A 15,037-nucleotide genomic window follows, 5' to 3' on the forward strand; every position below is an offset into this window, starting at 1 on the left:
ATTTATAAATAGTATGAAATGAAAGAATAATAAATTATGACAGAGTGTATCTCGTACATCGGTATTTCGGGTCTCTCTCTCTCTCTCTCTCTCTCTCTCTCTTTCTCTCCTTCTTTCTCCTTTTTTCTCTTTCCTTTAGTTACAAAACTTTAAAATAATATTTGCTCTAAAAGTTTCTCTCCATGTATTTGTTACATCTCTACATGTAACAATTTATTCCGAATTAGATATAACAAACCAAGATATAATCAACCAAATCCTAGAAATGTCCTGGTCTAATTTTTTTGTTAACTGAAGAGAGAGACACATATACATGTAGCACACATATGAGACACATATGCAAGAGCTATATTAGATTATTGAAGATTGAAATCTGACCAATCGAGATAACTCGGGCTAACACGAACATTAAGTCAAATTCCAATTTCTAACTCGCAATCTTGAATATCCAATATTAGTTTGATACAGGCTTTATGTGCATGATTTCACTAGAGATAGAACAGAGTAGGTAACTTTCAAAATTGCTTTACTATAACAGATGCGCTTGGGGTTAAATCGATGTCCATGAGTGTATATGCATCCCAAATTACGTTTATTTACTACATCTAATTGGTAATTCAATCATCGGTTGAACTGTTGCATACTCAACAGAAATCAATGCGGCAATATCGGCGTGTATAAGATGTTAAGATTAAGAAAAAATGCGATCAAGAAAAAACGATGTAAAAACGTACTCGTTCGGGTCGCTTGACGTATGATACAGATTCAGGTCCTGGAATACCACTTGCACCCGTTCCTTTCCTCTTCCTTGGAATTCGTATGTACAATGTGTCCTGGATGGATATGGATTCGGGTATGCTGGCGACATGACTACACCGGTTTTTGTTGAATCACTGTTGTAAACCACATCGCAGAGTGACGCTGTAACAAAAGAGACACACGGGGACTTAACGAGCGGCAACAGTCGTCGACTAAAGGCGAACGTAACGAAAGCAATTAATTGATGTGCGACCAAAGAGGGAGAGAGAGAGAGAGAGAGAGAGAGAGAGAGAGAGAGAGAGAGAGAGAGAGAGAGAGAGAGAGAGAGAGAAAGGCAGAGAATGAGAGAAAAAAAGGGCAATTAAATTACGCAATGGCCTCATTCGTTGTAGCGTTCATTTTTCGCACCGAAAGATACATTGTCACAGTTAAATTATGAATATTTCGTGTTTTAATTACAAGTGGTCGCGCATCGACGGCTCGCTGCAGTATGCAAACGAGTGCTGTCGCTGTGCCGTGCCGCACGAAAATCACGCAAAGACTGCAAAAGCGCAATAATAATTATCATACATACTTATTAGTTACATTAGCGAGAAAATTAGTGATGCTCCGGTAATTAGGATATACGACACAAATTTTTCACAATTTCGCCCTTGAGAAGACACGATGATGAATACGCAAGGGAGGCATGCTCTCGCTAACAGCACCGATTAAACCTCGGACGACTCATCTGTCAGCGAGGGAATTATATAAATTTCGTAATGCAAATAGGCTTTACGTTCTCAGCGCTGTAATATTTCTTTTCGCAGTACTCCCGTCTCCGTCTGCATAAGTCTGTATCATTCGCGCGGCATTAAGATTGAGCGAATCCCACGGAGAGCAAGGCACACGAAATTATTTAATGTGATAAATATCTTAACCCGCGCGCGTTGCCGCGTATAACGGCGCCACGATTGTGGCGTATATTCGTTTCGAGTCTCTATGCTTTAATCTTCCTGACAGTTATTAATCTTTCCGTAATTTAACGCCGGAATCGCTGAGGTACGTTCTTGCAAGATGAATCTCTCGAAGAAATGCCGTCATTAGGCAAACCCCGGCGATACGGAGGTGAGCGCGTATGTATTTGTGCATTTCCTTGCGAATATTTTTTTTCATGCAATCTCCGTTACGCACGAATTTTTGCTCACGGTAGATAAACCGATGCGATATCTATTCGCGTGTAACCCATTAGTTTCATCGTGGCGCAACTGCAAAATTTGGAATTAACACACAGTTCATTGGAAGGATCGAATAAGCACTTGCATCTCCGTGTGCCCGATATATCACGATAAAAAAAAAAAACAAGACAATCTGCGATATGACATTGTTATTGGCGACTGTTTTCGCGCGCAAGGTCTTCTTCAGATTCGCGCGGACAATCGCGTTCGGAAAGTGTTAACTTATCGACTTGGTTCTCAGAGCTAGTCTGCTATAATTAATATTACTACATGGTGCGTGTAATCAGACACCGGAAAGCCGAATTCAATAATGCATCGTTGAATACGGAGCTCGCTATAATTCACCGTCTGGCTGCACAATATATCTGGGATTCGAAATGTTGCCGTGTCTACGACACGAAGAAATTCGATAAAACTGTCATTTGGCGAAGGTCAAATCCCTGCAATCTCAGCGACTTAAAGCTATCGACACGAAACCGACAATGGCTTTTATCGAGTTTGGAAAAAAGTAACGCAATATCGGCTAGGCAACCAGCCATCTTAACGATCTTAGGTGCAACGCGTGGACTTGTATACCTGCTATATATATATATGATGTATATATATATATATATATATATACATCATATACATATATATATATATATGTATATATATATATATATATATATATATATACTTATAGCGTTTCTTATTTGACCCCGCGAGCTGACGAGACGAGATATTTGTATCAATTCCGGCATGGCGCTTTCAACAGTCACGCCCGAGAGGGAAAGGTGGATGCGTCGATAGACGCGACGCAGATTCGATGCGCTGAAACTGAAAAGACGCAAGATATCAATGCGTCGCGTCGTCGTTGGTCATGAATGTTGTATGAGTGTTTGTATCAGAAGTGAACTTATCTCGAACTTTGCGACGCGAGAATATTGGAACATCGTTCGCGAGCCGCGCACACACGAGCTCTCTTTCCTTTAGATCCTGTCTTTCTTTCCCTTAACGTCGTTTTTAGCTCGATTTCCGCTTCAAGAGACTTATGCCGACGGTAATGCGCTCGCGACATGTGTTAAGAAGCACGGAGGTATCGATGAAATATTTGATAACAACAAGGCAAACCTTTTACCATATTGCGACCTGTCAACTTCGACACTGACATGTTTATCGATCGACGTCAAACCTTAATTCTTAAATGGAGAAATTGCGTCTACCATTAATTTCTTTTGGTCTCTCGGTCGTCCCATCAATGTATAATTCTCTCCTCAACAGCATTATTGGAAATGCTGGACTGGAAATGGGCATTATGCCGCACCATAATGGCCGCCATCTAAAGCTTTCTTATTGTTGAGCATTGCATTGCGTTATATATTTGCGGAGAAACTTAGGAGAATGCGCGCGCCATAAAAATAAAAAAAATAAGACAGAAAGAGGGATGGAAAGAGAGCGAGAGCGAGAAAGAGAAAAAGAGGAGAGGAAAAAAAGGAAACGGACATTATACGATTTTGCGGGCATCTAATGTCGCGAAAATGGTATGCAACGCTGCTTTGTGTAAGCTCGCGTTATGCTGACCACGTTTAACGGTATTCGATTAAAAATACATTAACTCTTGGAGAAATTCAGCTTTGTCCCGCTACGCACTACTTAGAAATATATTTCCATTAATTAATTTACAGATTTACCGACGCAGAGGAGACGAATGCGATTTTTTTTCGTTAATTTGTATGTTGCGTGTCTTTTATATTAGCGTCGGTAAGCCGGCAACCCACGAAAGTTATCGACTTTTGAACATCGTTTGTAAAAGGCCAAATAACTGACACCAGAAAAGAGATGCGCGTACAGCAGAAGCGGCGAGCGTTTTAATTTGCATTCATGAGCCGTCGTCTCAAAATTCTTAGAGACACTGAATATTCCCAGTACGTTTCCCCGTTATATTTGAGGAACGAATTCACTTAGAGCGATCAATTCCTATGCTCGTGCGGATATTGTGTCGTCAGACGTGGCTGTTCCGGTGAGATTGGCAATCGTGACGATTTTAAGAATGGTGGATCGCCGTTTAAGTAAACTATCATATATTATGTATGAGAGGAACGATATTAGAAGGGAGGAGAGAGACGGTATCGTTTTTTCCAGAAAAATTCCATTTGCGTCGGCATTTTTGTAGCTGCAAGTTAAAATTGCGTGTGCGCCGCCTTAAATCTCCCATTTCCCCGGATACTAATAATTAATAAAAGCCCGATATTAATGAGATTTAATCCGAAAACGACGCAATTTCATGTTGATGTTTTATTTGCGGACAAAAAAGAGCTTTCAAAAGCACCCTCCCTATATATTAGGTATACAAATGAATAATCCAAACTTTTTTAAGAGGCTAAGAAATTAAGTTTCAAATAATCAAATTTTCCCGTTCTTTTACGGTTATGTATGTAGTGTTGACATATAGCTATTATATACATACCAACATATAGCTACCAAGGTCCGTAAATAAAAGAACGGGATAAGGTAAAGTCCTCTGGCGTCCGCCATTTTCGAGCCAGAGAATCTGTATCGGTATACGTGATACTATATACGTATAGTATTATGGTTTAGTTGTGTGAGTGAACAGAGTAATGAAAACATAGTTTAAGATGTAAGTAAATAGTTTAAACACATTCCAAAATACCAGTGAGAATTTTCAGAAAAAAAAACAATTACAATGCCGGCTATAAAAACTTATAAAAAGTACAAAAAATTGGAAAAAACGAAAATAATTTGACATGACGGTATGTGGTTAATCAGCTGAGCCACATGGTCATTTTCGAGTTAAACCATGTGAAGTAGATGAGAGGACCTTGTTTCATTCTTCTATTTACGGACTTTGAGCTGTTACAAATTACATTTAGTATGACGGAAGGCTCAACATAACCTCAATAATTATTTCGTTCAGTGCAGTCAAAAATGGCAACAGATAAGGTGCATATCCGACACTGCATTCTTTACGAATTCCAACAAGGAAAAATGCTGCAAAAGCACACGAATCGATTTGTGCCTTTCTTGAAAGTGTTGTATCGTACGATGTGTGTGCATTTTGGTTTAGACGATTTAAAAGCGGCGATTTCAGTTTGAGTAACAAAGAACGTCCTGGAGACCCTCAAAAGTGCGGTAACAATGATTTGAAGCAACTGCTCGCTGAAAATTCAGCACAAATGCATAAAGAGCTTGCAGAGCAATTAGGAGTAACGCAACAAACGCCTGGACGAGATGGGGAAGATTCAGAAAGAAGGAAAATAGGTTCGGCATTAACTCACTGAGGCCAACAAAAATCAACGAGTGGCAGTATGTCTTTCTCTTCTCAATAAGCAGCGTAGAAAGTCTTTCTTGTGGAAAATTGTTACGGGCGATGGGAAGTGATTATTCTCTGACAATTCGAAACACAGAAAGTCCATGGGTAAATCCCAGCGAAAATCAACATCGGTCGCAAAGCCAAACACCTCAGAAAGAAGATTCTGCTCTGCATTTGGTAGTATATGAAGGACGTGATTTATTATGAGCTAATAAAACCGAATGAAACAATTACTACGGACCGCTACCAATACCAATTAATCCGTTTAAGTCAAAAACTGGAACGAAAACACCCGTATAATGGCAAAGGAGATCATCCTGTTTATAAAATTGTTGCATGATAACGTTAGGCTACATTGCTTCTACGACAAAAAACATCATAATGAGTCCAAATGAGTCTGGATTGGGACTTCTTGCAGCACCAGACATCGCTTCTACCGATTACCACTTATTCTAGTCGATACAACGTGCTTTGTCCGGTATGCATTTCAAATCAATAGATGAGATTCGGAAATGGCTTGACGACTTTATCGTGTCCAAAGACACAACATTTTTCCGACACAGAATTCATGAGCTGCCTGAAAGATAAAGTTATAGAAAATAACGGCGAATACTTTGATTGACAAATTTGTTTTTTACTTTCTTTTAAAATAAACTTTGAATTTAGCTGAAAAATTTGGATTATTCATTTGTACACCTAATATATGTAGTGATGATTTCATCGTGCTGTTTCTGAAACTCTCGTACCGCGTCGGGTAATTGAGTGTAGGTGCAACAAACGCCGCATTCGCACAGGGCGTGTTGTCGGAATAGTTTTAAGCTCGTTTTACTGCATATGAGATATATATCCGCAATCTGGCCGCTTGGCCGGCGGTCAGCGTGCGAGAAAGGCGGCTTCACGGCAGCCTGGTCGCGACGTGGTAAAATCGTTGACAATCCCCCCATCTTACCACAATCGCGGATTTCCTAATTAAACAGCACATTTAGCCGAACAACCGAGTCAGCAGCCGCCGAGCGCGCGGCGGGTATTAATAATTTACGAACTTTGTTGAAATTAATTTGAACGCCATTTGCGAGCCGCGTCTTGGCGGTAAGTCCTGTCCTAACTCTGCAGATTTAAGCAACCCCTCTCCCTCCCCCGACCACTCCCTCACAACCTCATCCTCTGCATTTCTCTTTACGCTCCCCCGCAGATTTCGCTACCTCCCCTAGCCCAGCCACGCTTTCGCCCCTATATCCGCCCCTCACTCAGCAGAATCCGTAGCGAGGATATATCCGCATGGGTTTCCGGTTCCGTTCGAATGATGAACGTTCATATTTTCTTGCGCATTTTGGCATAACCGCTAACCGCTCGATACGAACATCCACGCCGCGCCGCGCCACGTCATGCGCGCACGCTTACGTGTAGTGGCGGTTGCGTCGTCGGCAAAAAGTTCCGCTGAGTTCCAGCATGAAATTTAATTAAGACTTTAAATTACAGTTTTTTTTAGAAGGGCCGGTTCCGATCATTCCAAGACGATGACCCCGGTGATGAAAAATTACTTTCTTCAATAACGCCATATTCCCTTTTCTGCTTCTTTCTCTTCCTCTCTCTCTCTCTCTCTCTCTCCTTCTTTCTCTCTCTCTTTCTCTCTCTCTCTCTCTCTCTCTTTCTCTCTCTCTCTCTCTCTCTCTCTTTCTCTTTTATGAATATACATGTATCGATCTTTTATCTTTTAAATTATGCGAGAATTGCGTGGAGAGAAAATTGCCCGAAGGGAATGTCATTTTTAACGTGAGAGCAAAACGTAAGACAACTCGTGAAAATTGCAAAATCTTGTTACGAAATTCATGTTCGCATAATGTAAACGTCAAACGCATTTGCGAAAAATACATCAATACTCACAGATGTGATATAAACTCGTGGATCAGAACCACCGAAAAATATGACCAGGTAATCCTTCGTGAGATATTTGCTACGATATCGAGTCCTTTTTATTTCTTTTCCGGGATAAAATAGGTGACCCATAGACTTTTTTCTTTTTTTAATCTACCATCGGCCACATAATGTCGCGTGTATGCAGAATAATTGATTAATTACAAAGCTTTCTGGACAATAACGCCTCATTGCGTAAACGTCGTTAAGTGCTCTTTAACGCATATTTTTTCTTCCTTTTGCGTTTCTTCCTTGAGCGGCTCGAATAGCTGCTACGAATAGATGGGGATAAAAAAGGTATAGCCTGCGGCCTAGAAAAAGGTTATCACCTACTTTACCGGCTAGCGAGATGCTCGTTCATCGTTTGCAGGCGCGTTAAGTGACCTTTGAGACCGGGCAAGTTCAGCATACTTTATTATTCGGCAAAGGTCAATAGTTCATCGTTATTTTTATCCGCCATAATAAACTGTCAGCAAACGCGAGAATACATCAAATGTCGCTTTGATCTTTTTACGTTAGCGTTTTGTTTCTGTTTTTTTTTATGCCGAAATACAGTTTTTGTTTCAGCTAAAAAAATAAATAAAAAAATATTTTGTAAACATCGCGAATAAGTGAAGACCTCAGCGCAAGAAATGTGCGCGGCACCATTTGTCATTAAAATTTGACATTTTATGTATATGTGAACGTTTTTCGAAATTTACGACAGTTTCTTGCGGACACTCTTCTTCATATTGTCTCGTGATCCGCCATGATCAAAAAGCCATAAATCCTACCAACGATAAAAGTTCATGAGAATCGCCAAGGATCACAATGAATTTCATTGTAACACGATTGACAATGTCCAGCGCAGACACAATTGCGCGCGCTCTGGTCGTCTCCAACGATTTCCGACGGTATTTAATGTCATCGATGAGATACACCGGTTAAGCGGGGCATGAAGCATGCCGGAAACAGACCGAGCGCGCGATCTTTACCAGGGAATTCCGTGAGATTGGCGCGACGCGGATATACAGTGGTTTTGTCTCTGAACAAGTCCGTAGAACTGGATCCGGTGCAGAAACGAGGAGGAAACGAGACAGAGGTGGGCGGTCGAGCTCTCCGCCACGTCGGAGAGGAGATGAGGGTGCCAAGATGAGTAAGGAAATGAGGGAAGAGAGAGGAAGAAAAAGGGGGAGGGGAGGAGAGGGAGAGAGAGAAGGAGAGGGGGAGGGGGTGAGAGAAGAAAAGAGAGAGAGAGAGAGAGAGAGAGAGAGAGAGAGAGAGAGAGAGAGAGAGAGAGAGAGAGAGAGAGAGAGAGAGAGAGAGAGAGGATGAAAAAAGAGGAATGGAGAGAGGAGAGGCGCGGCAGAGGCGGAAGGAAGAAAGGACGGACCGACGGAGAGGGTGAAGAAGGAGAGAAGAGAGAACGGGAGACGCAACTTACTTAACGTTGCTACAAAATGAAACGGTAACTAATTCGGACTAGGTTGGCTGATTTATTGGCTTTTCGCACCAAGTCGTCGCATTTTGTCGCTCAACATGCCCCTCCCCCCCCCTTCCCGTGCCTCCGCGTGTCTCGCCTTTCGTTCTCTGTCTCTTTCGTTGTCCGTTCGACGACCTCGTCCGCGCCTCGGTCTGCCTGTTGTGCTATTTGCTCCTCGTAAATTATAATTACATTATTTTCATCTTTGTGCAGGTGTAAAGCAGAACGCGCCAACCGCCACTGTTGCCGTCGCTGCCGTCGTTACAGTCGCTGTCGCTGATGTTGGACCGTTATCTTTTTTCGTTGTCGTCGCAGCGTCCTCCTCTTCCTACTCTTCCTTTTCCTTCTCCTCTTCCTCTTCCTGTTCGCCTCCTTGCAACGGCGTGGCTGAATATTTTGATCGATATGGTTTCCAACGTTCGATCGCCATTTCCATTAGCTGATGAGCTCCTCCTGCGCGAGCGCGCACATACGACCAGCGAAAGAATAGAAAAAGTTGGCGAAACGAATGGCGCTGAGACGTACAACGGGTGGGATCGCGGGCAAGCTGGTACTTTATGCGAGCTATCGCGGTGTTAGCGCATTCAAAAGTCGATGAAATATTTAATCTTCGCGCTCCATTTGTGTGCGTGCTACTTGCACGCCCCAACTCACCGGTTACGGAATCATGAGAGAGTCGGAAGAGAGGGCTGTACGGTCAATCGATTACACAATGTTTTCGAGACCACTCGACCTGATTCTCCGTAGCGGATGTCCGGACGAATTTACAATTAATTCCCCCCGCGGGATTTCGACGGAAAGTTTCAGCGCTTAACTCTTTTCTGTCCCGCGCCGTTGAATCAATATCCAGCGAACGCTCGCACGATCAGCACGTTGACCCCGATATATGAATCCATAGGTGGAGAGTATCCATCATCTATCAATGCCAACGAGCTCGCGCACGAGTTCGTCCATCAAGATCTCAATTAGCGACGATCATAAAGCTCGTGGTATGAATGAACAGTCCGCGTCGACGCAACTTCGTAATCCTCAAACTCGGTTACAAACTTAATCCTTTCAGCGCCAAGTCGTTTCAAAATACTTGTTACACCACGTTCTCAATATGTTCAAACGATGCGGAAACTTTGCCTAAATAGCACAGGTCTGGCAATTATGCGCATCCATCAACGGTGCAGGGCCAAGTCCCAATCAGTGACAATTTTTAGTGATTATATAGAAAGGATTATACATCTCAGATTTCTTTCATCTTAAAGTGTGTTATAAAGGGTGAATTCTGAGCCTTTATACTTTAAACTATGCACGGGTCGCATGTAATTCCTAAGATACAGCTATCACTTTACACTACGACGGTTTTATCTTTCATTAATTGTAGCTGAGTTGTTACAATTCCAAACGTAACATTCGTGATGTTTATCTTTGTTTACATATTAGTGTTTACACAACTGATTTCTGCGGGTGAAAATATTCTTCAAAGCCTTCGTTTCACAATTAATAAATTGATGGGTTGATCATACGCTAAAATAACATTGTAAACAAACCAACAAAAATCCTTATGCAATATTTACACAAATTTAAAGGCATATATATGTATAGTAAAATTTATAAAGAAATATTTTAATAATAAGTCACTTAAGCTCAAGCTTAAGCTCAAACTTTGTGTAAGAGTTTTTTATTAATATTTTCAGAACGTAATTTTAATATATAGGCTTATAAATACAATAAAGCAAAAGATTAGAATATTCTGGACAAACTGCTTGTAAAAAGACTGGTGCATATAACTAAAAAATGTGAAGAATAGGATAGACAGCAGCAGAAGAATAATTCATTTTCAATACAATTCAATATAAAATATTAGGTTGGTGCAAAAATAATTGCGATGTTTACGTGATATTCATGATTTTTTTTTCGTAATATTCATGCGGCACCCATCTATCCAGCTTTTTTGTTTTTCCAATTAAGCTCAAATGTCAAGCAATTGTTGAATGATTAACATTGAGTTCTTCTGCCATTTCTCGAGTTGTTTTACATGGGTCCGCTTTAATAATGGTTCTTAAATCATTATTGTCTGAAGGATGTCCATGACTCTCCGCATTTTCAAGGCTTTCGTCCATCACGAAATTTTTAAAACTAATGTTGAGCTATATGTTCACTAATAGACTCTTCGCTAAAAACAAATTTGATATTTCAAGCAGTTTCTGTTGCTTTACGTCTCAATTTAAACTCATACAACAAAATCGTGCGAATTTGCTTCTTTTCCGTGACTAATTTAAGAGGTTATATCCAATAATACTAAAGAATGAAAACAATAGGCATAAGCTGAAATCAGTAATGCCAATTTTATTTACAATGATATATTACATGACTATAACAAAATAACGGTAACTAGATAACTAGAAAATCGGTAATCGGAATAACGGTAACTAGAAAAATCAGCGCCAAACTTAAAATGATAAAAACCGCAATTAGTTTTGCACCAACCTAATACATCTCAGATTTCTTTCATTTTAAAGTATGTTATAAAGGGTGAATTTTCTGGGCCTTTGTACTTTGAACTACGTGAGGGTCGCATGTAATTCCTAAGATATAGCTATCACTTTACAGTATGGCGGTTTTATCTTTCATTAATTGTAGCTGAGTTGTTACAATTCCAAATGTAATATTCGTGATGTTTATCTTTGTTTACATATTAGTGTTTACACGACTGGTTTCTATAGGTGAAAATATTCTTCGAAGTTTTCGTTTTACCGTTAATTAATATTACAGCCTTTATTTTACCGTTAATTAATATTATAAACTGATGAGTCGATCGTACGCTAATAAATTAACATTCTAGAAAAACCAGCAAAAATCCTTATGCAATATTTACACACGTTTAGAAGCATATGTGTGTGTAGTAAAATTTATAAAGAAATATTTTAATAATAGGTCACTTAAGCTTAAACTTATGCTCAAACTTTGCGTAAAAGTTTCTTATTTTAGTATTTTCAGAACATTTTTTAATATACATACAGGTTCATAAATATAATAAAACAAAAGATTAGAATATTTTGGATAGACTGCTTATGAATTGAAATTTATTTAAAGAGACTGATGCATGTAACTAAAAAAATGTAAAGAATAGCATATAGACAATAGCAAAAGAATAATTCATTCTCAATACAATTCAATATAAAGCAAATCTTTAAAACAATGCATGTCAGAAACTACACGTGACCCGTATTTATATAATTGCAGAAATCACTCAGAACTCTATCTTGTGTAACCTATTAAAATTATATTAAAATCAAAGAAATTCAAGATGTACAATTTTTTCTATATAATTACCCGATTCTTTAACAAGGATGACAGGATTTAACATGGAAAAGACACAGAAGGGTGCTGATGTTCTTCGAAGTAAGATATTACAGAGAGCGCACAAGAAGAAAGAGAAAAAATGAAGGAAAAAAAGAAAGATCAGGTCGAACTAATTACCATGAAAAGAATTACCCTATGAAAAAATATTAAGCCCGCGATATAAAATCATCCCTTTCCTTTAATTTCGCCCTTCCCCCAAAGCAGGTCGGCTGACGACATAATTTATCTTAGTCGCAAGAGAATTAGAGGAAGTTTTGAAAACTTTTCTTCATGCGTTCTCTCTTCGACCGGGCCGCCGGTCGATAAACAATAACGAAACATTTTCAAGATAAACCAGCTTCTCTACGCGATTACACCTTTATGTATACGAATGTGTCCTGCGCGCGTGAACGTCTCGATAACTTCGTGGAACGCACTTCCTACGGCCACGTATCTTCGCCAGACATCCGTTAAGACCACAAGCTAACGGGATTCAGACCTGGCGCGAAACGACGGCCATTCTTCACGAGAGGAGGTACCCTCGTCGTTTTATTTTTTCTTCACGTTCGTCGGATGGACCCGAGACAATCGGTAATCGTGACAGCCGATCGCTCTTCCGGAATTCAGCCGGAGGACAACGAGTTTCATGAGGAGCTCTTTTCTCTTTCTCTTCCCCTTTCTCCTTACTCTTTCTCCTTCACTTTTACACATACACAGGGAGTCTCTCTCTTTGTCCTTCTCTTGTTTCCTTTTCGCACCTCTCTTACGTCCTAAGCCGAGGACAAGGCAGGTGGCAATGATTAACGCGTTTCCCAAGTGTCTTCGCGGTAAAACGTGAAATTTTGTGGCTGCCCAAAGAATTCCGCGAATCCGCGGAATTCGCGCGGTCAGAAAACAAGTCCCTCAGTCGTTCATCATGCGAGCACCCGCGATCCGCCGCATTTCTTGACGCGTCCGGCGTTGAGGAGGCCATGAAGGAGAACTGGGTACGAACCGAAGAAACTGGCAATTAAATGTCACTCGTGTGCTCAGACGGGATGAAGAATCGTCGGTAGTTCGGTGTGTGTGTGTGTGTGTGTGTGTGTGTGTGTGTATGTGAAGGAATCGCGTATTATAGAGACGGCGCTTATATTAACGCGAGACGTAACAGAACGCAAGCTCGTTGTGCTTTTTTCAGGTTCCGTCTCAGCGCGCGGCTCTGCGGAAGTTTTATACCGACAGCGTGGCTATAAACGCCGTTATATCAAGGCGGTCAGTCATGGTGAGCTTAGTTAGCCAAGACGTTCGGTAACGAGGGTACACATAATTTACGAAGTTTGAATATTAAATATCTCGGCGATCTATGGGCGGGTTCAAACCCACGGACGCGGTCGTTTCTACTGCGTGGAAGCGTCTACGTGTAAGATAGACTTAGCATGTTAGATATTATTTTATGACGTAAGTTGTTTCTAAAAACAGCTGATTTTGATAGAATGGTAAAAAAGGCAAAATATTGGTGAGTTTCTGTGCATTGCGCATGCACAGAAGTGAAAATAATCGTTGGCAACTGATAATAATTTGTATATATCGTATGATATCGTGCATAAATTGTATCTAATATTATTTTCTCTGTGAAATTATTTAGAATTATTATTAGAAATGGAGGTGTAATTGAATTAATTTGAAAACTCAGGACTTCTATTCAAATTGTTATAATACGCTCATGCATATATTTTCTTGAATGAGAATCTATGTGGTTTCCGTCGACATCTGTTCATCAGTCAAATAGACAGTTGTTCATCTTACCTGTATAGGCAAAGATAGTGCAACTTAGGTAATTATAAAAATAGGTAATTGTAATATATAAAAGATTGTATACATTTAGGGCTTTTTCATTCTTATATATATTATAAAGGATAGAATTCTGAATAATCTTTAAAGAAATGAAAGTTGGAGTTCTGAGTAATCTTTGGAGAATAAATGGGAATCAGTTGTATATAAATTTTTGTCTGAGACCTATTTTATTTGAAATTTTTACAATTCTACGTTAATGAACTTGTTACTCTAACATATATCGTATGTTTTGTGTACATTTTTTATGCGCCAGTCTCTTTGAATACATTTCAGTTCACAAAAGATTTATCGATAATACTCGAATCTTTTGTCTTACCATCTCGATGACTAAATCGATGACTATTTTACATGCTAAAATAACAGATTTTGAAAAGACTAGCAAATATCTCTATGCAAGATTTAAATTTAAGCGACATACTACTAAAATATTTCTCGTATAAATCTAAGCGATATACTACTAAAACATTTCTCATATAAATCTTGTTACACGCCCATTTAAACTCAAATTTTATGTAGAAGCTTTTAGAAGTCTTTTCGGGATTTTCACAGATTGTTGAGATCTGTTAGTTATACGATAGACTCATCAATTTAATAAAGTCGAGGATTTGAAGAATATTTTCACGAAACTTAGTCCACAAGTTTGTGTCAACACAAACATAAACTGAGAATATCAAATAATTCTATTAGTAAATTGAAGATTTTGATGGATGTCATTAATGATGGATTTTATAAATATAGGGAAACTTTTAACAAAGTAGGTTAGAACAAAATTACTTATATTGGTCATAAGATTAGATCGTAATATTAGGAAATGTTGTCCGCAACACTTTATTTAGAAAAAATATAAATAAGAAATGTAAATAAAGATCCACACGAATGACACTTGAAATGATAGAAATGTCTAAATATATTGAATGACAAAATTGCAACGCTTAAGGGAATATATTTTGTGAGACATACGTGACATCCGCTATTTTAAAGTACAATTGACTCAGAATTTCGTCATTTATATTATACTTAAAAATCTGAGATGTGTAGCCTTTTCCATATAATTATCGAAAATATCGTTAGCTTTCGACTTTTTCTCTCCGTTCTGCTAAAAGTATGTATGCTGAATCTATTTTATATCATTGTGTGTCAATATGTTTCTGTTTCTATTTTTCTATATTTTTCTTCCTAATTACTACGTTTCTTTCTAAAACGTTT

At 39.3% G+C, this 15,037-nt stretch overlaps 1 protein-coding gene across 1 annotated transcript in view; it reads right to left on the reverse strand.

The window, feature by feature from the left end:
- The window catches only part of LOC105183745 (Sol1), a 455,377-nt gene that overhangs the window by 73,363 nt on the left and 366,977 nt on the right, over nt 1-15,037 (reverse strand). Inside the window, exon 7 of the mRNA XM_025298993.1 lies at nt 735-921. Within this exon, the coding sequence (XP_025154778.1) occupies nt 735-921 (187 nt within the window). The remainder of the gene's footprint in view (nt 1-734; nt 922-15,037) is intronic.

Source organism: Harpegnathos saltator, unplaced genomic scaffold (assembly GCF_003227715.2).
Source record: "Harpegnathos saltator strain DR-91 unplaced genomic scaffold, Hsal_v8.6 scaffold25, whole genome shotgun sequence".
NCBI lineage: Eukaryota > Metazoa > Arthropoda > Insecta > Hymenoptera > Formicidae > Harpegnathos > Harpegnathos saltator.